A 27,003-nucleotide genomic window follows, 5' to 3' on the forward strand; every position below is an offset into this window, starting at 1 on the left:
GCAAGCTCGGGTCGCTGTGCTCCCTTTTGCGCCGTACATGTAGCTAGCTGGTCTTTTGTTTGAACATTGGTGACCACCTCCACTTTGCGTGCGTCCAAAGCTAAAGAACATGACGTGATTTTGCGAAGTCCAGTTGAAGTTCTCTCTTCATGTAGCAGTGGTAAGTTTTTAAATAAAACTGATGCATTTTTTACGCTGAAGTCTGAATGCTTTTTACGTCTGTAGAGAACCCTGGAGATTATACTGCAGATTAGTATCACAGTTCTCCGTGATACTTATGGTGTTTCGTGTAACTGCTCCATATGATAATTCACGCTGATAAGCATTATACATACAAGCAAGATGAAGTAGGATAGGCCTGATTGGTTGGGCGAAAGTAACACTGCAGTTATGTCTAGGCCTATATCAATATTCTTGTAATATTTCATGTCCAAAATGTCATGTTCATCTCCGGACACGGTTCATATGTAATAGTTGTACTGCAATCAGTTGCACAGGCACTTGTTCCTACCTGTTACAACATATTGACCTAGGCTACTGCAGTTGGGTAGGTCTTACAAACTAAAATTTCAATCGACCTAACTTTGCTGCAAATTAATTCCGTTCAGAGCTTTTGCTTTTGTGGTTGGTTAGAAATTTAATTATATCTTCAGATTTTCACAGTAAAATTGCCTTTATTGCAGATTATAAACAAGAATGTGTAGATAGTATTTCTAATGGTATCTCACCAGCATGTATAGTCAAGGCTTCATAATTGACGCACCCCCGTAATTGACGCACCTTAAATTATTACTAGCAACGATACAGCAGGCCACCTAAACTTTTTGCAGTCAAGCAGAATTACATATTTCATGAGTTTGAATCCATTTGAGGTATTTGCTGACCAAATTGTGGTATTTTTTAAGCTTTTAACACCCTCCCCCAGTTTTGCACGTTTTTTGGCCATTTGGAAATCTTACACCCTAAAAATACCCAACATTACCTCAATATGATAACACTGCTCTCTGGGACCTGACCTGTCTGAGCTTAGAGGCTCAAAGCATAGCAAACAGCATCTAAAGTCAATGGATGTATACTAAGGCCTACACTACGGTTAGCTTATCGACGAATGTGTCAATTTAGGGGTATGAAAGAACTTGACACGGAAGACATTTTGTGGTCAAATTCTGCTCAATTGTACGGTGCATAAGCACAGAACCTTAAATATTTTGAGATCAGAACATTTCTGAGGAACTACACATATGAAAAACACATACAGTTGAGTAATTTGGATTTTTCCTTGATAGATGTCATTGATCAAATCCTAAAGTGCGTCAATTATGAGCCCCCCATGCTATGTAGAAAGGATATAGCGCAAACATTTATAGGTGAAATTATTGTCATGATTAGCCTCAAATATCACGTTTAGATTCATGTCACGTCAGGTACGTATTTTGTTCCAAATTCCTTAAACTGTGAGAATATTAATCTGGATTTTACAGAAAACAGACCATGAATGTTGTGTCGTTGCTTTCTGTGAAAATTTTTAACAAACCTCAGTGTATAGCGGTACGTTCCTTTGACTTTGACTCAAAAATATTTGGACGCAAATATCTGAGACTGCATTCCATGACCGATTACTGAGATCGTTCCATGAACCTTAAGTGGATAATCGTAATCCTTGCCAAAAAAGTTCTCCCATGTAAGAGAACAAGTTAACCTGGGTAGTTTCTTCTTTTGCTCATCAGATGATAAGCTGGATTCTCCACTGGTAAGGCAATTCCAAATATAAGGTGGCTATCACAGGAATTGTGGGCTAACAATTTGAAAAATGAAGCTCTTGAAACCAAGTTGGGTTAATCACAATGGTAAGTCATATTTAACATGAAATAATGATATTGAGGATTTATATAGCGCAGACATATCCACCGATAAGGGTGCTCAAGAGGCATCACACAATTACCTAGTCAATGGTGACCTGTCAAACATAGAGACAATCCCTCGACATGGCAGCAGGTAGACATCGCCCAACTGACAATTAATCTCATAGGTCTCCGTTTATACGCCTGGGTGAAGTGAGGCAATGGAGATTAAGTGCATTGCCCAAGGACACTCTGGCCAGGACTTGAACCTGCAAACCTTATATCACAAGTCCACTGCCTTGACCACATGACATCATTTGATGCAATAATAATGTGGTGCTAATGTATTAATGACTAAATCTGCATTGTGAAACCAAGTTGATTTCATAAGACTAGAGTGAAATTCAGTTTTGTCTAGTTTCCCACTTTAAAATTCTTCTATGTGATCAGGCAGTTTATCATAATCCCATACACTTGACCATTAAGTATAATTCATGCCCTGTGTTACGTTAGTTTAAGACTTGATAAAATGCTAATGCCGAGAAAAGAACGAGCAAAAAAATTGTGTAAGCGTTCCTTTTTTGGAGGAGAAGATAATGTAAACGCAAAAAGCTGTGAAACATAAAATGTAAATACTAACCAAAGTGTCACAGAATATCTCTTAAGTTGTGGGAAAAATATGGGGATTTGTGCATATTTAGCACTTTGGAGCCAACTTTAATGTCTCATTGACTGATTTCTTCATTTTTTGTGGAAGGAAAGGTCATATCAGAGAAACACTGTCCTAAATTTGTTGATCTTACAAGATCAGAGAAGTCTGATCTTGTTTTAGTGATCAAGAGCTTTTGATCAGACATTTGTTGATTCTTCGCCCCGTCTAGGAAAGCCGATCTTTGCCATTGACATTCATCCGGATGAAACCAGATTCGCCACAGGAGGACAAGGTATAGTAGTAAAAGAATGCATAGGGATAATAAAGGTTTCAAGTTCTAACTATCTGTTTAACGGTGCCAAGTTTTTCTCACTTGTCACATATTTATACATGAGATACGAACTATATTGCGTGAGACTTAAGCAAATGTTAGCTTCATCAGGAAAAGCTCTCACTATGTAGGAATTATACCAAGAGTCCAACACATTGCTGAATTGTACAAATTATGACTTACTTTGTAATCAGAAAAATCTAGACCTAGCTGTCATTATTGACATTTATGTAGGAGGACAAGGTATAGTCTAGTAAAAGAATGCATAGGGTTAATAAAGGTGTCGAGTTCTAACTATCTGTTTAACGGTGCCAAGTCTTTCTCACTTGTCACATATTTATACATGAGATACGAACTATATTGCGTGAGACTTTAGCAAACGTTAGCTACATCAGGAAAAGCTCTCACTATGTAGGAATTATACCAAGAGTCCAACACGTTGCTGAATTGTACAAATTATGACTTACTTTGTAATCAGAAAAATCTAGACCTAGCTGTCATTATTGACATTTATGTAGGAGGACAAGGTATAGTCTAGTAAAAGAATGCATAGGGTTAATAAAGGTGTCCAGTTCTAACTATCTGTTTAACGGTGCCAAGTCTTTCTCACTTGTCACATATTTATACATGAGATACGAACTATATTGCGTGAGACTTTAGCAAATGTTAGCTACATCAGGAAAAGCTCTCACTATTTAGGGATTATACCAAGAGTCCAACACATTGCTGAATTGTACAAATTATGACTTATTTTTAATCAGAACGATCTAGACCTAGCTGTCATTGTTGATATTTATGTAACTATATAGAAAGGTATGTTAAGGAAAATATTTTTAAAAAGTTGCTTTTCTAAAGCCACACGCCATATTGTTTAAAAAAATTGAACATTTTTGTTTGGTGTGATCCTAGCTTGAATACAGCAAACCAATCTCATTTGTGTTGATAAGTCACTTGTTTGCAAACATGAGAGTATTTAATATCAACTGCATTCATACCCCAAGGACCAGAAGATGAAAAATGATTCTTTTTGAATAAGTATATGTTGGAAAGCATAAAACATCCTCTTTAAGACTTATAAATTTCCCAGCATGCTTTGCATTTCTCATAAAATACTCGTCTGACAGTCTACACACTTTTCTTGAAACTTATGGATCATAATGTCTATCCTCCAATGTTGGGGCCATTGAAATCCCTTGGCCTCCTCTCCCCCCCCCCTCCATCCTCCCCATCCACTTTGGAATCTACCAATTTTATCATAGCTAACAGTATTATTATGTTTATATATTTTTTTTTTGTAGGAGACGAGTCGGGTAAAATCATAATTTGGAACATGGCACCAGTCAAGGATGAGGAAGCAGAGAAGAACGAAAATATTCCAAAGGTTCTATGTCACATGGATAATCACCTGGGTAAGATTCAACTTGTGATTGATGGCAGGGCTAACTTGGTTGAAGGTCCTCAAAATACAGAGCATGGTTACCCCCCCCCCCCAACCATTTCCATACTTGCACAATTCTGTTTTTCTCAGCTTATTCTTTATAATGCTGAATCTGGAATGTTGAAGCTGTTACATGAACTGATGAAGGCATTGGTTCCAGGGTCAGCACTGCAAACAATCCATCTTATATCAAAATATGAAGTGAAAAATAAAGATGTTTTCTTTGCTGATTGGGGGAGTTGTTCTTCACAAAGATCTCTGTCATATAAAGCTTAAGATGGTTTCTGTCCTCCTTTAACCTTATATCACAAACAATACTACAAAACAATCCATGTACCAGATTGTTAAGTTGTTGTGACACTGACTTACCTACACACATAGCAGAAATTTTACTTAAGTACCTGTAGCTTTGTAAATAAGAGAACCTTTTTATGTCTGAAAAATTCAGTGTACTACAAATAGTGAAGTGTTTATTTCTTTCCCCTGAATCACAAAATGTCAATGTAATTTTTATTCCTCCATATCATTATACCGTGCAGCCTGTGTGAATTGTGTCCGATGGTCTAATAACGGATACTACCTGGCCTCCGGTTCTGACGATAAACTGGTCATGATTTGGCAGAAAGTCAGGTGAGACTACCTTCTGTGGTAGAATAAGTATATATATATATATGATATCATCCTATATACAGTTTGGACCTTGCAAGTGATGCAGTCTGGATGTTGGTAAACCATGAAAAGCAAAAGCGAATGTAGTTATTGTGTCAACACACTCAGGATATCTGCTATCATTGTCCAGCCATGGAGTTTTACCAATTTCAATGGAAAGCTTTACTCATTGTTAAACTGACCTGTTTAATACCGTAAGGTTTTATATGATAAATACTGCTCAAACGGAAGCATTGTTGGAAATTTGTGATATTACCTTCAATGGGAAAGGTTGAAATTGTACAATATGAAAGGCATGATAGAAGTGTTTTAAGTTGAAAAGTTAAGTAAAGATGAAGTATGACCTGTGTCATTACAGTGGAGGAATCCATGATCGTAAAGTGTACACAGTGATGTATTGAATATGGGGATGGAGGAGGGGGGGGGGGAGGGCGGTGGTGGGAAGTGTCATTCTCAAGGTAAGGAAGAAATGGGAAGTTTTTTTTTTCAAGAAAGATTGAGAAGGAAGTGGTGGTTGTTTGTCTGTCATATACAAGTGAGAAGCAACGCAGAGGATCGGGTGGTTTCTTGACGAAGTGGTAAAGGTAAACAATTGCACGGGTGGTAATTATCCAAAGTTAGGCGGCGGGTTCTCATGGGCAAAGTTGGTGACTTATTTGTTAAGCTTTTGCACCAGAGCAAATGTAAGGTTGTGTTGGTAAATGGCAAAACAAAAATAAAACCTAATTTTAATGTTTTCTTTCACTTTGGCTTGCAGTGGAACGAGTACAGTGTTTGGTTCTGGAAAGGTTAACATGGAGCAGTGGCGTTGTTCATACACACTGAGATCTCATTCAGGAGGTAAGTAAGAAATTAATGTAAATAACTGTAGCCCCTCCCACACCTCCATTAACTAACCCCCCCCCTTCCTTACATAATAATTTACATGAGTTTAAATCTGCTCACACACCAATCAAGGTTTAGTGAGATTTTGATTCTGCCTGAACCTTTGCTCCATCATTGTTGTTCCCTGGGCTTGTTACTCAGAGAAAATTAATTGAGAAAACCCTGGCCTAAAGCTTGTCAGTTGCTGTAGCTTTTAGATGTGGAACAAAGGTATTGTATTCTACATTCAACCTTATTCATGTTACACTAAAATTGCAATGCTTTGACCAGTAACAAATTCCAACATTTTCTTATATTAATTTATGTGTTTAATCCTTTCACAGATGTTTTGGATCTTGCTTGGTCTCCACATGATGCTTGGCTTGCAACTTGCAGCATTGATAACAATATCATTATTTGGAATGCTCTCAAATTCCCAGGTTAATAGCCAAACATTTCACATTTATATGCAAAAGTTGTTTGATTTTGTTATCATGACATATTTTTCCAGTTTTATCATTTTCGTTTATATTTATTTGTCATCCAAATGTCATGCAGTTTGTGTTGTTGCTTAGGGAAGTCGATATATCCTCAATTCATCGTTTCATGAGAGTGCAATATTTTGTTGTAGAATACTGCCATTGTCTATCTTCAAATAACATGATATGTAAATTTCAGTCTCATTTGTCATTGTGATGTCAATCACTCTGCTGTTACAAGATGTAATTTATGAAACTTTACCAAATTGAAAAAGAGAAAAATACAAAATTGTAATATATAATAGTCGATCACCAATGCGTGTACACACGAGAGTGTATTTGCTGCGGAAATGGGAGTGCTAACTTCAAGTCGCTCGATTTGCATATAAGCCAAATTGATGCGTTCGAACAAACGGTGCTTTTGGTGAGAAACTGGTGAATTTGAAAACCAGATTTCTACACGAAGAAAATGTCAAATTGGGACAATGTTCACATGGTTAGAAAGAGAAAAATAAGAACTATGAGGACAATGTATCAAAATCTTTCCACCAGACAATTTCTTTAAAGTATTTACCAAGAGCGGGTGTCACATTAGAATGGTAGAATTTAATTAATTTGTAATAATGACAGAATAAGTCAATCTGTCAACTGTTTATTTTAGAAAGTTTGACAAGTAACTTTTACTTTTAGTCAACCCTGGTTGTTGATGATGGGGATTAATGTCCAGAGATGTAGGACGATTTAGATAAACCCTAATCCCTCTATTCACTATACAAAGGTACAGGGTAGCATGCTCTTGAGATAGCTAGAGTGTACACAAAAGAAACACCACCTGGTCAGGGCATAGTCAAGATGACAATGTATTGTATTGCCAGGTGATGCCAATTGTTGCACTAGTAATTATGCGAGATATCACATCCAGCCAGTTGAACTTCTTGTTTTGATTGGGAGCAGGAGATGGATTAGGTACAAACTATGGTCTCCTCCTTCAGTGTTTACCTCCAGTGCTTCTTCCCAACAAGTTTTCTTACTAATAGAACATTACTGTAACATTATTACCTTTTAAACTTTCTTAGGTTTCAATGTGCTGGAACCCTCAGTAAGTGACTATTGTGTCATAGAGCTAATATTTTTGGGGGGGCATTCTTTTTTTCCATTTGATTAGAGACCATATCAGTTTTACGTGGACATTCAGGAATGGTGAAAGGTGTATCTTGGGATCCAATTGGCAAATATCTTGCTTCACAGGTCAGATGTACTTTGTATTTTTAAGGGTTTTATATTGGATTACTCTATAAGGAATCTCAAATGTTCTTACACATCTATAATTTAGTTGAATTTCAGTTTACAATATACAACTTTTAAGTTTTTCACTTTCATGTATTTCATAAAGCTTGTAATTTTTATATATGTTTGATTTTTATTAGATATTTTTGGTAGTATCTGAGGGCGTAGTGGAAGATTATTTCCAGCTAAAGGAGTTAACCCTTTTAAAATAAAGTTTTAATAATAATATTAGTAATAGTTTGTATATTGTAATATAAAAAATTGTTCTACGTGCATGGTAAAAAGTTTTCAGAGTTGAACTTCACTTTATTGAATAATATTTCAACCTCTTTTATCAAAATGTATGAATTTTGTTTGTATCCCTGCTGTTATGCAATGCTTATGTTTCGGTCTTTCATCTCTTCGTTTCCAGGGTGACGATAAGAGTCTCAGAGTTTGGAGAACGTTAGACTGGAAAGAAGAAACTGGTATTTTTAAACCTTTTCATGAGGTAAACAAACAAATTAGTTTCTTTTATTAACTAATTTTTATAATTGAGAGAATGACAACAACAAAATTTAAAAAGTATGGAAGTTAGATGTTGGCAAATGGGGTAAAGACCAGATATACCAGAATAACAAAAAGACTTATAAAAGTTCAAAATATGGGAATTATACACTGTACTATCTTCATTGTCTTTAAATATAACTGCTCTACTAACAGAGTTTATATTCAAACCACTGTCTGGACTGATTAAATGTTATAACTGTTGTCAATGCTATGGTTAGTGGTGAGTTCTTAGACTTCTTAACCTCCCAGTTAGCTTTGTTCTTAAGTAGTTGCTTGTAGTTTCAAGTGGAATATAGGCTGGAGGGAATATAGTCTGCAAAACTTCAGATTCTCAGTTCCATGACCATAAGTAAGGAAAAAGCCATCTCTACCTATAAATAACAGGTGATCTGCAGACTCAAATGTTTCTTCTTATTCAAAGTTTGCATCTTGTACAAAGAGGTGAAGTCCAAAACAGTGACTGCCTCAATCTTTGTTACATATCTACAACCGTGGTTAATTGTGTTTTGGAAAGTTTCCTTTCGAGAAAGTTTTAGGTAGGTTTTAAGTATGCTTAATTTAAAGATCTTCTTTGCCTTAAAAATATAAACAAGGAATTCTTTTTCTGCATTTAACTTGTTCAATCAAAATTACATTGATATATTCATATGAAGGAGGAATGTTTTGCATTTTTTCAGTAATAAAAACAACTTTTTTTAAACAATTTTTTTTTGTTTTTGGCAGTGTGGGGGAACCACATATGTTCTTCGGCTCAGCTGGTCGCCCGATGGAAGCTATTTAGTTTCAGCTCACGCCATGAACAACCGTGGTCCTACAGCCCAGATAGTTGAACGAGAAGGATGGAGTACCAACATGGACTTTGTTGGACATAGGAAGGCTGTCACATGTGTTGTAAGTTATTGTAAGATTCTATATGGAAATGCCTACGGTCTTGTGCCTCTGTAATCGGGAAACATAGAAAGGGGAAGTTCAGATATGTAAATATGAGAGAAGCAACAGGTGGAGTATATTTTAAAGAGTTAGAGGGGTTAGGGGGAGGATGGAGGGGGGTGGAGGAATCACAAAGCACAAGTTTGGACCAGAATAAATAGAGATGTCACACATGATCAACTGCTTTTATTCTTGATTTTCTTAGTATAAGATAGCTTTTCAGGCAAGAAATCAATGTTGCCATCAATTCACTGAGGAATGCAATAACTTGTACAAAAAGTGTATGGAAAAAGAACTTAGATATTAAAACATGTTATTGTACAACCTAACTTGAATCTAGTGTGAAGTGGGTAAATGGTTGGATAACATAAGTGTTAAATGGCCAAACTCTTTATTGTTGTATTAAAGTGATTTCTTTCCCTAAATGCAACCTTGGTTCTCACAATCCATTCTTTTCTTCTCTTTCCAGAGATTCAGCTCCAACATTTACACAAAGTCTCTGAAGAAAGGTTCATCTAAGGTAAACATTAAGTTGTTAATAATTAATAATTAAAACATTGCTTGTTAAGCTATGGGTATATAGGGTATATTGCAAGGGTTGAACAGGGGCTCGTCTGAACCCCCATGCGAAAGAAGGCCAGTGTGACAAAATAGACGGAAAAAAAGGTGTTGTACTATCGGATCAAATATTTTCAACACATTACAGAATCACCAATAGTAGATCATGTTCGTCTTGATTAACACTCTGGTAAATTGTTGCAAACACTAAGCTAAACAAACAATATTTAAATTTATTTATTTGTTTTTATCGCCAATTGTGTACAATGGGAAAGGAAGTCTCCTATGAAGTCTTAAAAAGATTTAACAAGGTAGGAGACTCCCTGGGAGAAAAGAAAAGCAAAATGTACAACTATTTATAATACAGAATATACGTAAGGATTAAATATACAGTAATAATATCCTAATGATGCTGAGATGGATACGTGAATAGATTATATCATACTAGTACGAGTTAATCAATTCCTTTTTCAAATGTCTGGTGAATGTGGGATTTGAAGTTATAGACTTCAAATTTTTTGTTAGTCATTCCAAATTTGTATTGCTCTATTACAAAGACCGAATTTCCCCATGTTGCTACATGGTAAAAATTGCAATGAGCAAAAATTGCAATAGCCAATTATATCTGAGTGGTATTTGTCATGTTCTTGCAGACCCAGAACTACACCATGTGTGCAATTGGCAGTAAAGACAAATCCGTGTCCGTCTGGGTGAGTTTTCAGTTTTGTTTTCGAACGTGAAATTTTTCCTATTAATGTTGTTTCGTCATTTCATTAGTCTATGAGTTTTTTTACATGTCCTGTAGTATGCTTCGTTTGTTGTTATGTTACACTATATATATGTGTGCTCACTGTAGAAACATTGTGAAATAAATGTCTTATGCAATGAATTTCTATGTGATGTTTGGTTGTCTAAGAGAAGCACAATTACATTATGAAAGGCATTTACAAAGGCATTTGCAAAGGCAATTACTTTATGCAAGGCATGCGTCAGTTCTTGGTGAATAATGTTATTTTTTTTACTGTAGAACCTCAATATTGGAAATTATTCATATGCAGTTATTACCAAGTTTGTTAAGATTATTAATAATGTTTGGAATACTGGATGTAACCTTTTGGAGAATCTTTATATTCAGGGGAGGGGGAGTTGTGGTAGGAGACATTTCCCCTAGGGCCCTCCCTACAAAGTCCTGTATTTCTCAATCCCTTTCAGTAAAGACACAGGCTGTGGTGTAATACAGAAACAAAATTTAAAGTAAATGTCCTGAATGAAGAGGTTGGGTTCAAGATTGGTTGAAAAAATACAAATTTCAGTCAAAACTTGGTAATTTTGTGCATTACAGACTCCTTAAGCCTGCCGCACTCTGCCCTGCGACTGTATTACAGGCTCCTTCAGCCTGGAGCTCTCTGCCCTATGACTGTATTACAGACTCCTTAAGCCTGCCGCACTCAGCCCAGCTACTGTATTACAGGCTCTTTAAGCATGTCACATTCTGCCCTGCAACTGTATTACAGATTCTTTAAGCCTGTTGCACTCTGCCCTGCGACTGTATTACAGGCTCTTTAATCCTGTTGCACTCTGCCGTGTGACTGTATTACAGACTCTTTAAGCCTGCCGCACTCTGCCCAGCTACTGTATTACAGAGTAACAACTTATCTTCTGCCTTGTTACTAACAAGGCAGAAGATATGGAATTGGTTACAAAAATGATAACATGTGAGGACCTACGTAGGCAATATAAATATAATACACATTTAGACACAAATATAAATGCTTTACAAATTTTAATTGTAAAACAATTTTAAGTGGTTGAGAAGCATAGGATCATTATACTTGCTCAAAGTTTTTAGTATGGCCAATCCTCAATTGTCAATTCAATATTCAGTGTAGTATATGATTACTCTCTTGTTTACCTTGCAAATGATTAAGTTTTGTTTCTTGTGCTGATTACCATGATTTTTTTTACAGATGACGGCTTTGAAGAGACCCCTGGTTGTGCTGCATGATCTGTTCAACCATTCTGTAATGGATCTGAGCTGGTATGAATTAATATAAAATATAAATTATATTTATAGTATGGTTTATTTGAAGCCAAGTCCTGTGCTCAAGTTATATATTTATAACTGTACAACCTTGTTATATTTGGTGGCAATGGTTAATATCTATATACCTGAGTGTTCCAGAAGCAAGAAGCAACTGAGTGGACCTCTTAACAGAGGATCTCATCCAAACCATAAAATGGGTCAAATCCGGAATGCAACAACGAGGTGTATTTTTTTAAATATTTTTAAAATATTTTTGGCTTTCTTATTAAAAATGTAGGAATTGATGGACGAAAAACTGATATAGAAACAAAAAATAAAAAACGTGGAAGGGTTAAGAAAATATTGTTAATAATATCCTGGTAAGTTTTCTGTGAATTATATATACTTACAAGTATGTAATATCATAACACCCCCTTAACCCCCTTTTTTTTGCGGGGTCATTTCTAAATTACCATCGTGCAATCATCTTAATAACATCCTTTCCATCAATTATAAGATTTATTTTACATCCTCTTCATAGGTTCTTCCATTGTACATAATCATTGTCAGATTTAATACAATGGTTTTTTATCATTTCCTACATTATGTATCGTCCTTCTGTCTTTCCCCAGGTCCAGCAGTGGTCGAGGGCTTATGGCCTCATCTTGGGACGGTACTGTTTGTTATTTCCAATTTACTGAATCAGAAGCCGGTCTCTGTCTCTCAAACGAAGAATCGGTGAGGTCTTATTACCATACATTTTTGTTACGTGTCACTTAAGGAACTCTTTCATCTTCCAAGCGACATTGAGAAAGTAGAACTATCTTGTTCTTTGCCTTCTATCCAACAAAATATCATAGCATCGATGGTTTATTCGTAATAGTCAAACAGCTCTGCCGTAAAATTAAATAATAATAAAATACAAATTCCAACTTCTGCAGCGTAAATTACTGGAGAAGATGTACGGCAAAGGTGTGATAGCAGCAAACTCCCAGCAGGCGTCTCTGGCCAATACGATCATCGAAAGTCCGGCGATGTTAAAGTTCCAGCAGAAACAGAAGGTCCTGGCCGAACAGCAGGCGAAGAAGAAACAACAGATGCAGCAGCATCCTCAGATGTCCACACCGGTCAAGATGAACAAGACCAACCCAGTGGTCAATGGAGAACCAGTGGTAATGATCAGGCCTTGTGATAGTGTTGGAGAGGGGCCAGGGGATACAACACTGGGTCAGATGGGGGGGGTGTAAATTAGGGGGATGACAGAATGTTGGGTAAAGAATTATGTATTGTCTCCTTTTTCGTAATATAAATGTTGGTGAGATCCCTGTACCAAAAAAAACAAAATTCTTTGTGTGGACACGAAGATTAAACCTTGTCTTTTCTTTGGCCAAGGGTCTCAGAATGCGGATGATGTGCCGAGAGCAAGTTGGTTTTTAGATAGGTGCTTACTCCCCAAATCATTGCTAGACAAATTTGAAAAAATTGAAAATGAATTATATAGCATGTTTATCGCAGAAGGGTTTGGCTATTGTTCTTTTGGTTTTTTTTGTGATAGGTGACAATTTTTTATTCTAATAAATTTCACTTGCTTCTTGTCAATTTTGATTGATTTTGATTGATAAGCATGTATGGTAAGGAGGTAGAGAGGGGGGTGTGAATACTGGGTGTGGAAGGGGTGTGTTCTTTTCAAAATGCTTTTATTCTAATAAATTTCTCTTGCTTCTTGTCACTTTTGAATGATAAGCATGTATGGTAAGGGGGTAGAGAGGGGGGGTGCTGAATACTGGGTGTGGAAGGGGTGTGTACTTTTCAAAATGCTTTCATTACACAAAAGGCTTCACGTGAAAGTGGGGTGTGAGTAACCATGAGAGTAAAACGATGGTGAGTTGTGAGTGTAGTGACATTGTATCGAGTAGGGCAACCTTCGAATGTGAATGTCTTGCTTTCTCTTTCAAAAGGACGTGAAGAGTCAGCAGATTGAGACCAGGACTGCAGACGGTCGTAGGAGGATAACACCTCTCTTCATCCCTCCGCAAGCTTTCGATGAGTGAGTCCTCTACGGTATTTTTACTTTACAAAGCAGAGAAGTTGGAAATAAGGAAATTAAAACTGGTCTAGGAGGTGTCGCTGTTGTTGTTGTTTGGCATTATCAAGTAACCAGTTTAGAAATCCTAAATTTTTGGTGAAGGTTGTTAGGGTTTCTTTGGCCAAATTTTGCAGATTTGCTTTTAGTTTGGTTTGAGTGTAAAACATTAATTTCAAAGTTTCTTGGTGTTTACGGACGAGTCTGTATCCATGTTATCTTGTTGATAAACAATTTTTATAATTTCCTCATTCTTTGCAAAAATGGTTGATTTATGTCGAAAAGAAATACCCCAATCATAATATAAAGTATTGCACTTCAGTTTTCCATGCAACAAAATTACAATCAGTGTAAATAACAGTAGCAGGTAGTTGTATATAAAACATTAATTTCAAAAAAAAATTCATATAAAACACACACTGCAATTTGTCGATGTCAATTCTGTAAAAATGCTCGTTATTTGTCGAAAATTAATCATTGAAAGAATAGAAATGACAATTTTTAGTGAGTTAGAATTACAAATGCGGCGTACAAGGTGAGCATTAGTAAGTTTACATCCTGTATGCGCCTGTTTAATAAAAAAAATTAATTTTGACCTGCGATATAAACATGAAAAGGTGATTCTCCGATCCATGTGCAAAATTCACTGGTTTTCCATACCTAACATGCCCAGGGGTGTACTGATGTTGTGTGTTTTTCTTTTTTATGTCATCAGGGGTCCACCCGTCCCATTTAACGGGTCCGTCCAATCACCATTCAAAACAGTGCCTGTGAGAGAGGAACTGACCGTATCTGACTCCGCCAAACTCAAGGACAAGACAAATACCGAGGTAGGCTAATATTAAAATTGTGACCAGTGTTCAAGGTTAGGACTTGGTCAACTAGCTGTTGTTGAGGGACAACGTTTGTCTAGATCAATTCAATGATTCTATTATGTTCCCATAGTGATGGAAAAGTCATGAAACAGACAAGACAAATACCGAGGTAGGCTAATATTAAAAATTTTACCAGTGTCCAAGGTTAGGTCTTAGTCAACTAGCTGTTGTCGAGGGACAACGTTTGTCTTGATCAATTCAATGATTCTAAAATGTTCCCATAGTTATGGAAAACCTGGTAAAGTCATGAAACTTTGAAACAAGTTTTCCAGCCATGGAAAGAATAATAAGTCAATATTTTTTCATTATTTTTTTTATGGGAAAATCATGGAGATGGCTTCGAAGGTCACTCTATGAAGCCAGTTTGCCATTCATTCTTCATTAAGAAGTAGAAATACACATCCTGTTATATTTTAAATCCCCAACTTTTGGGCCACAGGCCGGTGTAACTTAAATGCCAGAGCATATCCGCTGTTTTTATCAGTCGGGACATCTCTTGTCGCTTTTCAGCCGAAATCAAGATTGGATTCCAGGTTGACGGATAAAACCAAACAGCAGACCGAGAAAGAGAAGAAGATTACAGACATTGCTCCAAGGTGAGTTGATGTGGGAGGGTAAAACATCAAGTTTTATATTCACTCACAATCAGTGAGTGTGCTATCGCCGATCAAATAAACCTCAATATCTGCTTGCACAAATGGTTCAATCAGGTTTTGATATCTGGCATTGAGGGAATCTATTCAAGTTTGACATGTAAGTAAAAGTGCATCACAAAGAGAGTGTGTCGGTTTGTGATGGTAATTGTGGAGATTAAATGTACAGAAAATTACTATAGATGTCAGATCGCTGAAATTTTCATAATTTTGAGATATTTTCCACTTTTTTGTTGTTGATATTTTTAGATCTAGTTTAAAAGCCCTCAGTCCTTTCTACAGACAACTATGGTACCACCTTAAGCGTAAATGAAAACTAGTTTTTTTTTTTTTTCTTCATCCAAATTGTCTTTATATATATTTTATTCTCCTTCTGCATGTTCACTAGCATTGTTAAACTTATTTGTTTTTATTTATGATTTGTTTTTTTATGGTATCCTACAACTCCATAAATTATGATATCATTTTGTTCTCACTTGAACATTTCATTTTTTCTTAAGTTTTGCATATGAGAAATAAAAAAACTCTTTAACTTGAACTTAACAGCAATGATTTTCGAAATGAATGATCGAGGAACAAATGATTTCCGTCTCATTTTTGCAGAGAGCCGGGATCTCACAAGAGGAAGGATGCGTCTTCGTCCTCCCACTCGACAAAGAAACCTCGAAAAGAGTACACGAGAAGGGTTCAGCTGACAAGTACCCCCTTACTGGCATCTACCCCTGTGAGTGTTAAGCTACACCTCCTCTTCACCCTTCTCTTCATACATTACTGCATCCTGATGGTGGAGATTAAAAGGATATAAAGTTACAAATAGATGTCAGATCCCTGCAATTTTCAAATTTTGAGATTTTTTGCAATTTTTTTTTTGCCCCCTAGATTTTTAGATCTAGTTTAAGAGCACTCAGTCCTTTCTACAGACAACTATCATGGTACCACCTTAACCTATGAAAATATCAAATGACTTGGTCAAAGTGACACAAATTCACAATGCTGCAAAGAATGCAGCTTTACTTCAACTGTTTAGAGTTTGCATTGAGTGTAGGCCTGACAGTTACTGTACAAACAACATTCTACATTCATGCACAAGTAAGTTTCTATCGGATTTGACTTGCCCCCCATCTTACTTTTCCCCCCCCATCTTAATCCTTTCCCCCCATCTTAATCCTCTCCAACCATCACTCTCTCTCTCCTGCAGCTACCTGTTTCAGAACGCCTTGCACAAGCACCAAAGTCATCGAGCTCTTCGCAGGTCCACCTACCCATCCCAGAGTCTCAGAAATCTTTCTCTGTGAAGTTCACATCGTCCGACAGATCCGAAGCTAACCAAGAAACTGTGGAAATCGAAAATGATGTCGTTGTGGCAGGTTTGTGTTAAGAACTGTAAACATTGTAACATTGCAGTGTTTTCTGGTGTATGTTCTGGCTTTGAGAGAGAGTAAGAGATAGGGAGATTGAGAGAAAGGACTAACAGAATATTATATTATGTAGGTTTTACAATCAAACTTGAAGGTTTCCAATTCTATGTTGTGCAGTACTCAAGACATATACAAATTCTAATGATATCCATTCTATAAGTGTAATTATCCCCACAGGCCCACAAACTCTTCATTTCTTCTTACTCTATCCCCCTTCTCTTCCCTTCCCTCTTCCCCCTCCCCCTTCCCTCTTTACAAGGAGGTTTCCACTGCCTTATATGTCGGTGTAGCTGCATGTACTTAACAGTGCTTGTAACAGACCTATAATTTTTACCATATACATCACTTCTGACTTGTATTCTGAACTACAAGTGTCCTTTCACTTCCTTACCAGTTCTCTCCAATTCAGTTTGTGCTATTCAGTAGCAATGGTACAGAAATCAAATTTTACCTTGGTTGGTTTGGACGATAATTTCATTATTTGATCTTTAGGTACATTATTTTTTATTTTAATTATTTTAATTTCTAATCTGTTGTTTAAGGTACGACGCTCCACAAGATCAAGTGCATGGACAAAGGTGAAGTATCTTGGGAGACCATTCTACAGTCGAAAGGACTATCTGCAACAGGAAACAGGTATGATTCTAGAGGATTCTCTTGCCAGGTAGTTCCTGGAAACCTTTCCACATCTTTTTGTGCAAATTTCTTTTAACATGTTGTAAATACAGTCAGAAAACTAACATTAGTTAGAAATATTGGAGATGTCCATGTGGAAATGCAGATGCGTCGTGTTATCGTAGGTTCCGCAGAATTGTGACGAATTCCCACAGACTAGAAACTGTGTATTCTGTTCTATTTCCCAGTCATTCTGTTTGTGTCTCTTGTGAAGATAAATCCCTGCACTGCTTCACATCCTCTGGAAGGAGAATGCTCCCTCCAATCGTCTTGCCAGCACAAGTCAGCCATCTCCATAGCAACAGTCATTTTGTCATGGCCCTGACAACCAATGGACGTCTGTACGTCTGGTGAGTATTATATATAAATTTGGCGTCTGTAGGCACCGGTTCAAGCGGAATTACATAATTATATCACATGTTGCATTGCGATGTACTCCACCTGGTCAATAAACAAAACTAGAAATAAGATAGGTTGATATTCTAGGTCAGGTTTGCTACTAACAGTTTGTGCAAAACAAAAACCAACCAGAGGTCTAAAACTGTTCAAAGGGATAGTTTTTTATTTTGTGAATCCTTAATATTACCTGTTACTTGAAGTAAGAAGATCTGTTCTGGGGAACAGTGCCACTGACATCCTAGAGATATCTGTACTCCAGTCCATATTGTGTATAGCATAAATGCTACTCCAGGACAACCTTGGGCTATCTGTACTTCAGTCCATATTGTGTATAGCATAAATGCTACACCAGGACAACCTTGGGATATCTGTACTCCAGTCCATATTGTGTATAGCATAAATGCTACAGCCATGACATCCTAGAGATATCTGTACTCCAGTCCATATTGAGTATAGCATAAATGCTACAGCCACGACATCCTTGGGATATCTGTACTCCAGTCCATATTTTGTGTATCGCATAAATGCTACAGCCATGACATCCTTGGGATATCTGCACTCCATTCCATATTTTGTGTATCGCATAAATGCTACAGCCACGACATTCTAGGGATATCTGTACTCCAGTCCATGTTTTGTATAGCATAAATGCTACAGCATCATCTGGTAGAAACATATTATTAAGTTGTTGACAAAGCTAGTACATATTCTACTTCAGGTGTGTTTTTAGCGTTTTGTAAACACTCTGAAATTGGTCAAAGGCATGACTGTCCTAACTTTAGGGACATTTTATGATTCCTTTGTATTCTTCTTCATTTTTGCAGGGACATTCAAAAGTGCATTGCAACATTGAAAGGAGTTCCTTTAGTGCCAATCATGTCAGGTAGGTTGATATGAATAAGCCTTGGGTGTGGATTGTGGAGATAGTTATAAGGAGACTATCTAAAAACGCTAACTTCATAGGCCTAGGGAACCAATAGTAATTGAGAAAAGTAGAGAGGGGGTTGGATCCTTTCCTTATATCTTGACTTGCTTAGTTTGAGTCTCAAGCAAAATCTTGAAAATGTGGGTAATATGAAACAAAACTTGGAATAAAGTTGTGGTTTTTGGACTTTTTAGTGTGACTGAAAAATCTTCATGTTTCTCTCTCAGTTTATGAATATACAACATCAAACTGGAGAATACAATTCGGCAAGCTTCTTTCTTCTTTTCATTTAGTGTGAAGAAGTTATTTTCACATTGCATTCATAAAAGTAACCAGCAAGTTTGATTAACGCCCAAGTCCAGAATAATACGGGTAAAGATGTGGTTGGGACATGGAATGTTGCTTTGCCTTCAAATGACACTAAACTACTTAATATCTTTTGTTAGGTGTGAACAAACCCACTCTCTCTAGAATTGTGCTGACAGAGATGGGAGTGCCTGTACTGACTCTCTCCAATGGCAAGTCCTACACCTATAACCCTAACATGGTCTGCTGGTGAGTAGTACTCTGAATTTTATCAACTCAAAATTTCTTTATCGCCCAGAACAACACTGGTCAAATCTTCATTTTCAAGCCAAGATACATCAACCTTTTGTTTTTATTGGTGGGGCTGGGGGGGGGGTCACTTCTTACAACTTGTTGTCAGAAGTTACCCATTTTCTTTTACAACTTTGACATGCCAAATAATGTTACAAAATGCTAAGTGATTGTGATTCATATGTGAGAAAGCTGGTTTCCTATTCTAGTATAATATGGATACAACTTTGGTAGAGACTTGTGAAAATACCCTTTGACAAGATACACCAGGGAACTGGGTTTGACATTCTGTAAATTTTAGTTTCTGTATTATAGAAAAAAATATTTCCTTTTTCATAATTTCACCACTAAATTTGATGTAAATGATTTTTTACCATCTCCAGCCAAAATGATACTAAGTTTAGTTTGTTTTTTTATTCATTTCATTCATTCATTTATTTATTTTTCTTTGAAGGATGCTGTTGGATAGCTCAACTAACATTTTGAGACAGTGTTCAGACCATTCGAATAGCTACCCGTCTGAAATACCTCAAAACCAAGACGCACCACTCTCACAGTTACAGCGATTGTCTCAGAGGTAAGGAGACCAGTTTTCAATGTTTTGTTGTCTTATCGTTATTCTATTACTCTGTGGTCCGCACTAAGGCAAAGATAACTGAAGAGTGGATAGCAGGATGGTAGGTATTATAGGCATGAGCGTTTTCCGCGAATTCACAGAATATCCGTGATTTCTTTTCTACCTCGGTGACAAAAACTTTTATCCTAACACACTGTAGCATACGCAAACTGGAGCCTATACCACAATTTTTGCAAAGGTCCGTGATTTTTTTTTACCCTAGGCTAATCCCTGTGATAAGCACATTTTTACAGGCTAAAGGGAAGACTCATACAACCAGCAAGTCCCTGACGCCTAATTTAATTCTGGGACCGACAAACTATTCCCTATGTGTGTACCTTAACAGGGTAATAATCCTGCACCATGGATGGATGAAACTACCATTACGCAGCTACAAAACCGACAATCAATCATAGCTTATCCCGCAGTGTATTAAACTTTTTATCACTCTCTTCGATCTTACGGTTTTTGACATTCTTTTATTTAGGTATCGATTTTTCTCTATTTCATATTTTGGCATTCCTTTCTGTCCTAGACATTTAGTTTTGAGCTATTTGTATTTTTAATGTGAGTATGTAGTCTACCTTATATAGTAAAGTTAAAATGATTGATCAATTATCAATTAAAACATTTAGCTTTGTGTAGCATCTGAGGAATTGGTGGTCTGTGTAGTAGACTACTAGGTCCAGTCACTTTAACTGATGAACCTGTTTACAGGGTCATTTCTCACAAAATCAAATGTGGTATTAGAAATACAGCCTTGACTAATAGGTGTGCTGATTATTGGTCTTCAACATTTAAATTTATTTGTTGCATAAATCATCTTTTTTATGGTTTATTGACCCAAGAAGACCAATCAAGGGAGGTGTTTTTCGAAACAATTATATCATTGGCACAAAGAAATATTTCAAAGGCAATTTTTTATCTTTTTTTTTTCCTTCTCACAAAGAATGTTTCATTGTAAACTCACTTAGAAGTTCATCAAATAGCTTTTCCTGCCATACATATATGCAGGGATGTGCCCAGGATTTCCTGAGTGCCGGGTATACTGATCGCCATCCTGGGGAGGGGTCTAAGGGGTGTCCCCCTCCCCTTTGAGACATTTTTCGATTTTTGAAGGTGCTCAGATGCCAAATGCTGGCACTTGTGTAGCTTTTTAAGCACATACACAAGTTCTAGTTTTGCTAACAATTTACATTTTTTAATTTTTTTTTTTGTGAAATATATTACGTACCTGGTAAAAGTTTTTAGTTTGTTTCAAAGAGATTTTACAAGGGACCGATTGAGAGCCGTAAGTAATGTTTCTCGCATGCGTAACTGATGCATTATGATTTTGGCATAGGCTAGTCCCACTTTATGTTGAATATATTGTTAGGAATGTCGGGATTTTAGATGAAAATAGTGCTGGGCGGGATTCACGATTTTTAAGAGAGTGCTGGGTGGTAATTTTTAGTGCTGGGCGGGGCCGCCCAGTGTCGTCCTGCATGGGCACATCCCTGTAAATGTGTAAGTCTGTCAAAGTAGTATACACTAGTCTGCTTCTTCTCACAGATCTGGCATTCAAGCCAAGAATATTTTCCAGACGTATCCATCCCTTCAAAAGCAGTCCACCCTGGGACATCTCGAAACTCAACTCGCCACAGCAATCACCTTAAAATCATCCAAAGAATATAAATTTTGGCTTTTGACTTACTCCAGATATCTTGTGCAAGAAGGTAGGATTTTATTTTTGCAAATAAAAAGGAACCATTATGACCCGGACCCTCAAACCTCTCACAAATTTCTTTAGCATTTCTTGAGATGCTCTCTCAGTACGAGAAGTTTGGCCTTCTGATCCCAAAAAAATTCTGTGTCCCACTAATTTAATGTAATGCTCTTTATTTTTTTTTATGATCATAAACATTTGCCTTAATCTCAACATGCCTGGTGTGACTTTGATGTTCGAGAGTGACAGAAAACAAGCGCATAAATAGCTTTCCTTTTAACCAATCTATCTTTACATTAGTCTGCAATGCTGGTAGTAAGACAATTAGCAGTAAACTAATGTTGTGACAGAACTCAGAAACAGCATGTAAGAATTTGAGCATAATGTTCAATAAAGTTTGTAGGAGTCAAAACAGAATAACTGATGTAATCTCAGTTTCATTACTTTTAATCATGTATTGGAAGAAGAAAAATATTATTTAGAGTATTATGAACAAGATATTACCAATCAATCAATCAATCATAAAAAAAAAAATTAAGATGCATTCGGTCTGCAATGTGTAATAAAAGCTACTCATTCTTTCCATTAATGGTTAAGTGTGATACCACCAAGATTATACTGAAATGTTGACTTTAAATTCAGCCGTTGATGTTTATCTTATACGCAATGTTTTATTTTTCTCAGTTTTGGAGAACAGGCTAAGAGAGTTGTGCCAAGATCTGTTGGGTCCAGTCCCAAGATCTGATGATGAGAGTATTCAGTGGCAGGCCACTGTACTTGTAAGTTTGACCTTAGAATGTTACCTTCAAGGGGTCACTATTTCAAAAACTAGGAACTTCTTCAAAGATATTTACTTTATCTTTATGTTACCATGGTAATTTATTACATGATTTTTTTTCCATGCAATTAAACATCCATACTTCACAAGTGCGATAGGCTTGATTGATGTCCAGCACTGTGTTATTTTATATTTACTTGTGTTCATACGGTTAAGGCTTCTGTAAAGAATGTGAGTAGGTACAGAGATATTCCTGACTAGGTGCCCCAATTGAATACTGTTCCTAGATGAGGACCTAACTAGGTACACCAGTGGGCCTCATTGAGTAAACCAATGAGCTTCAGTAGGTACATACATATTTGCTAGTACCCAAAAGTAGGTATATATGTCAATACATGTTTTGGAATTAACTAGCTCCAACAATGGCCCTAGCTGCTAAGTACACAAATGATAGTGAGCCTAACTAGGAACAGTATAAGTTAGGATCTTTAATAGAAATATGTCAAATGACCTGAGCTTAGGTATAATAAATGTACACAAATATGAACCAAAGAAACCTTGACATATCTTTTCCAATAATAATTTACAACTAAAACCTACTTTCCTAGCAACAATATCCTGCTACCATTTTCTTCTCTTCGTCAGGGGTTGTCCAAGCTTGATCTTTTGGAAGACATTCTACCGATCATCGGATCCAATCTAAAGCTGCAGAGGCTGTACTCTGAATTCCAAGAGCAGATGGAAATGGTTGAGAGGTAGCACTTCCATAACGATCGAATAGATTGAGCTCTGCGGTGCTCCTTCATCGTAAAAGTCATCGGAGAGGACCAGGTCCACCCTGCTGGGCCCCAGGAGAGAGGACAGTAATAGAGTCGTGGCAGAATGCACACTGTCCCTGTTACCCTGTATTGTCTGTCCCAGCTGTGGATGGAATCTCTGTGTGCTGCTAGTCATTTCATTTTGAGAACGTTACCGAGGAGTATTTGCTAGTTTGGTTGCCGATGCCAGAGAAGTTTCAACAGGCTTTGTTGTCTTCGATATCTTCGTCAAAGCTGTCATCGTGGAGACACTCTTTGGAGTGATCTGTGTGGAGTATGGAGTCTGAATACGGACCTTAACAGTGTGAAACTATATCATACTGTCATTTATCACTCTTGTGTGGAGTATGGAGTCTGAATACGGACCTTAACAGTGTGAAACTATATCATACTGTCATTCATCACTCCTGTGTGGAGTATGGAGTATGAATACGGACCTTAACAGTGTGAAACTATATCATACTGTCATTCATCACTCCTGTATGGAGTATGGAGTCTGAATACGGACCTTAACGGTGTGAAACTATATCATACTGTCATTCATCACTCTTGTATGGAGTATGGAGTCTGAATACGGACCTTAACGGTGTGAAACTATATCATACTTTCATTCATCACTCTTGTATGGAGTATGGAGTATGAATACGGACCTTAACGGTGTAAAACTATATCATACTGTCATTCATCACTCTTGTATGGAGTATGGAGTATGAATACAGACCTTAACGGTGTGAAACTATATCATACTGTCATTCATCACTCCTGTATGGAGTATGGAGTCTGAATACGGACCTTAACAGTGTAAAACTATATCATACTGTCATTCATCACTCTTGTATGGAGTATGGAGTCTGAATACGGACCTTAACAGTGTAAAACTATATCATACTGTCATTCATCACTCTTTTGTGGAGTATGGAGTCTGAATACGGACCTTAACAGTGTAAAACTATATCATACTGTCATTCATCACTCTTGTGTGGAGTATGGAGTATGAATACGGACCTTAACAGTGTGAAACTATATCATACTGTCATTCATCACTCTTGTGTGGAGTATGGAGTCTGAATACGGACCTTACCGGTGTGAAACTATATCATACTGTCGTTCATAATCTTGTGTGGAGTATGGAGTCTGAATACGGACCTTAACGGTGTGAAACTATATCATACTGTCATTCATCATTCCTGTATGGAGTATGAATATGGACCTTAACGGTGTGAAACTATATCATACTGTCATTCATCACTCCTGTATGGAGTATGGAGTCTGAATACGGACCTTAACAGTGTAAAACTATATCATACTGTCATTCATCACTCTTGTATGGAGTATGGAGTCTGAATACGGACCTTAACAGTGTAAAACTATATCATACTGTCATTCATCACTCTTTTGTGGAGTATGGAGTCTGAATACGGACCTTAACAGTGTAAAACTATATCATACTGTCATTCATCACTCTTGTGTGGAGTATGGAGTATGAATACAGACCTTAACAGTGTGAAACTATATCATACTGTCATTCATCACTCTTGTATGGAGTATGGAGTCTGAATACGGACCTTACCGGTGTGAAACTATATCATACTGTCGTTCATAATCTTGTGTGGAGTATGGAGTCTGAATACGGACCTTAACGGTGTGAAACTATATCATACTGTCATTCATCATTCCTGTATGGAGTATGAATATGGACCTTAACGGTGTGAAACTATATCATACTGTCATTCATCATTCCTGTGTGGAGTATGGAGTCTGAATACAGACCTGAACAGTGTAAAACTATATCATACTGTCATTCATCACTCTTTTGTGGAGTATGGAGTCTGAATACGGACCTTAACAGTGTAAAACTATATCATACTGTCATTCATCACTCTTGTGTGGAGTATGGAGTATGAATACGGACCTTTACGGTGTGAAACTATATCATACTGTCATTCATCACTCCTGTGTGGAGTATGGAGTCTGAATACGGACCTTTACGGTGTGAAACTATATCATACTACCATTCATCACTCTAGTGTGGAGTATGGAGTCTGAATACGGACCTTAACAGTGTGAAACTATATCATACTGTCATTCATCACTCCTGTATGGAGTATGGAGTCTGAATACGGACCTTAACGGTGTGAAACTATATCATACTGCCATTCATAACTCCTGTCTGGAGTAGCAGCCAAGGACAATGGTGCTTGTGTGAAAGCGGCTTTGCTTGAGAATGTTATGGACTAGTGATACATACTGTACGGATTTGATCCATCTGTTCTGATGTCTCAAGCAATGTAGAAAGATTTGGTTTTGGTACATAAGGTTATACTCCAACTTCCCAATCATGAGTCACGTTGATATATATGCCACATTAATAAGAAATTTTGTGAACTATCATGATTAAATTTACATTTTCCAAATGATTTTAAGCTGAAGTCAAGACTAAGCATAGACTTACAACACTTTTATAGGTTTTCATTGCCTTGCATAGTTCAGATGTAGGAAAATGGGCACAAGTTAGTATTGTCATGAGCTAGTATACTGGGGGGGGGGGGGTGGTGTCAGGGGTCTGATCAACTGATGGAGGCCACCTGGGACAATATGGGACAGGCTCATAGCCAGGAATTTGCCAAGAGAGGGGCAAAACTGTAGATTCGGCATTGCAAACTATCTAAGCGTAGCGCCACCATGGTTGGCGCGAAGCGTACAAGAAAATTTTGGCTGAAAATGCCTCCCAGATCGCTGGAAATGGCACTTCCCAGGCCTTGTAAGTTGCATCTTAGCATTTTCTCTTTTGAAAATACTAGCGATATCATAAAAACATTGAAATTTTTTTTTAAAATATGCTCAAGGGGGGGCGGCTGCCCCCTTCCCCCCCCCCTTGGCTACGCGCCTGATATGGAATAAAGGTTTGCTTATCGTTATTTTCATTGTATACTTTAAGAAAGATGAAGAGTGCGAAAATTGGGGCATGGCGATGTAATTGTCCGGAGGGCCCGACCAGGCTCTCAGACATTCATCAATCGAATTGGCTGGACCTGCTTTAGTCTAGCAAACACATCAATACTTCAACTCCTCAGAAGTAATGCAAACATAAGTGAAATAGGAGTGATTTTTAACTACTTTCACTGCAATTGTGTCAATTTCCTTCACTTTTTCATGATGAATTAATTGGTCATCAAATGATCATTGAAAATGTTTTACAAAAAGTTGTAAAGTAGTCCAAGACAAAGCATGTCGTTTCCTTTTTTCTTTCCATGTGTTTTTTAGCTAAGGAGTCTTGTAAATTATATGTACATGTTTGTGAAAGTAAATAAAAGTGACGACACTGACTGACAAATTAGTCATTTTATCCTCATTTGAGCAGACTTGAAGGATACTCAAAATTTAACACACATAGCTAAGTTCAAAATAAAATAAAACTGTTAGCAAACTGCTTAACCACTAGAGAGCCTATGTAAGAGAATGTGTAAAAGTAAGTTGGCCTGACGTTTCGATCCTAGCAGGATCTTCTTCAAAGGCTAAAAAAAAAAAAAAGGATCGAAACGTCAGGCCAACTTACTTTTACACACATAGCTAAGTTAACGGATCATCTAACAATGTAGAACAGAAGAGTGTACCACCTCCCATCCCCCCCCCCCCCATCGCCCTTTCCGCCGTTAAATGTAGATAATGATGTTTGTAGTGTAAATAATGAGATGTGTCAAATTTGATCAATATAAGCGACGGTGTTTTCAAAAGCTTTAAGCAAAAGTTTGTAGGTCTACTGACTGTATTTGGAATTTCTTGAAAATGTTCTTCGTAAGTTGCGAAAGATCGCATCATTTTGCACCAAAACCCCATTAA

At 37.1% G+C, this 27,003-nt stretch overlaps 1 protein-coding gene across 1 annotated transcript; it reads left to right on the plus strand.

Annotated features, from left to right (window-relative positions):
- On the plus strand, positions 1–26,490 carry LOC139980960 (protein HIRA-like). Its single transcript, XM_071993030.1, has 28 exons — positions 1–160; positions 1,728–1,847; positions 2,723–2,785; positions 4,123–4,233; positions 4,802–4,892; positions 5,689–5,771; positions 6,140–6,235; positions 7,440–7,522; positions 7,974–8,051; positions 8,834–9,001; positions 9,510–9,560; positions 10,252–10,308; positions 11,566–11,636; positions 12,254–12,359; positions 12,563–12,793; positions 13,580–13,668; positions 14,420–14,534; positions 15,090–15,175; positions 15,836–15,956; positions 16,431–16,599; positions 17,193–17,286; positions 17,514–17,675; positions 18,549–18,607; positions 19,096–19,204; positions 19,701–19,823; positions 21,414–21,577; positions 22,252–22,346; positions 22,991–26,490. Exons 2-28 carry the CDS (start codon positions 1,811–1,813, stop codon positions 23,102–23,104), a joined length of 2,826 nt encoding a protein of 941 aa, XP_071849131.1. The 5' UTR covers positions 1–160; positions 1,728–1,810; the 3' UTR covers positions 23,105–26,490.
- Positions 26,491–27,003: the final 513 nt, after the last annotated feature.

Source organism: Apostichopus japonicus, chromosome 15, assembly GCF_037975245.1.
Source record: "Apostichopus japonicus isolate 1M-3 chromosome 15, ASM3797524v1, whole genome shotgun sequence".
In the NCBI taxonomy this organism is placed as follows: Eukaryota; Metazoa; Echinodermata; class Holothuroidea; order Aspidochirotida; family Stichopodidae; genus Apostichopus; species Apostichopus japonicus.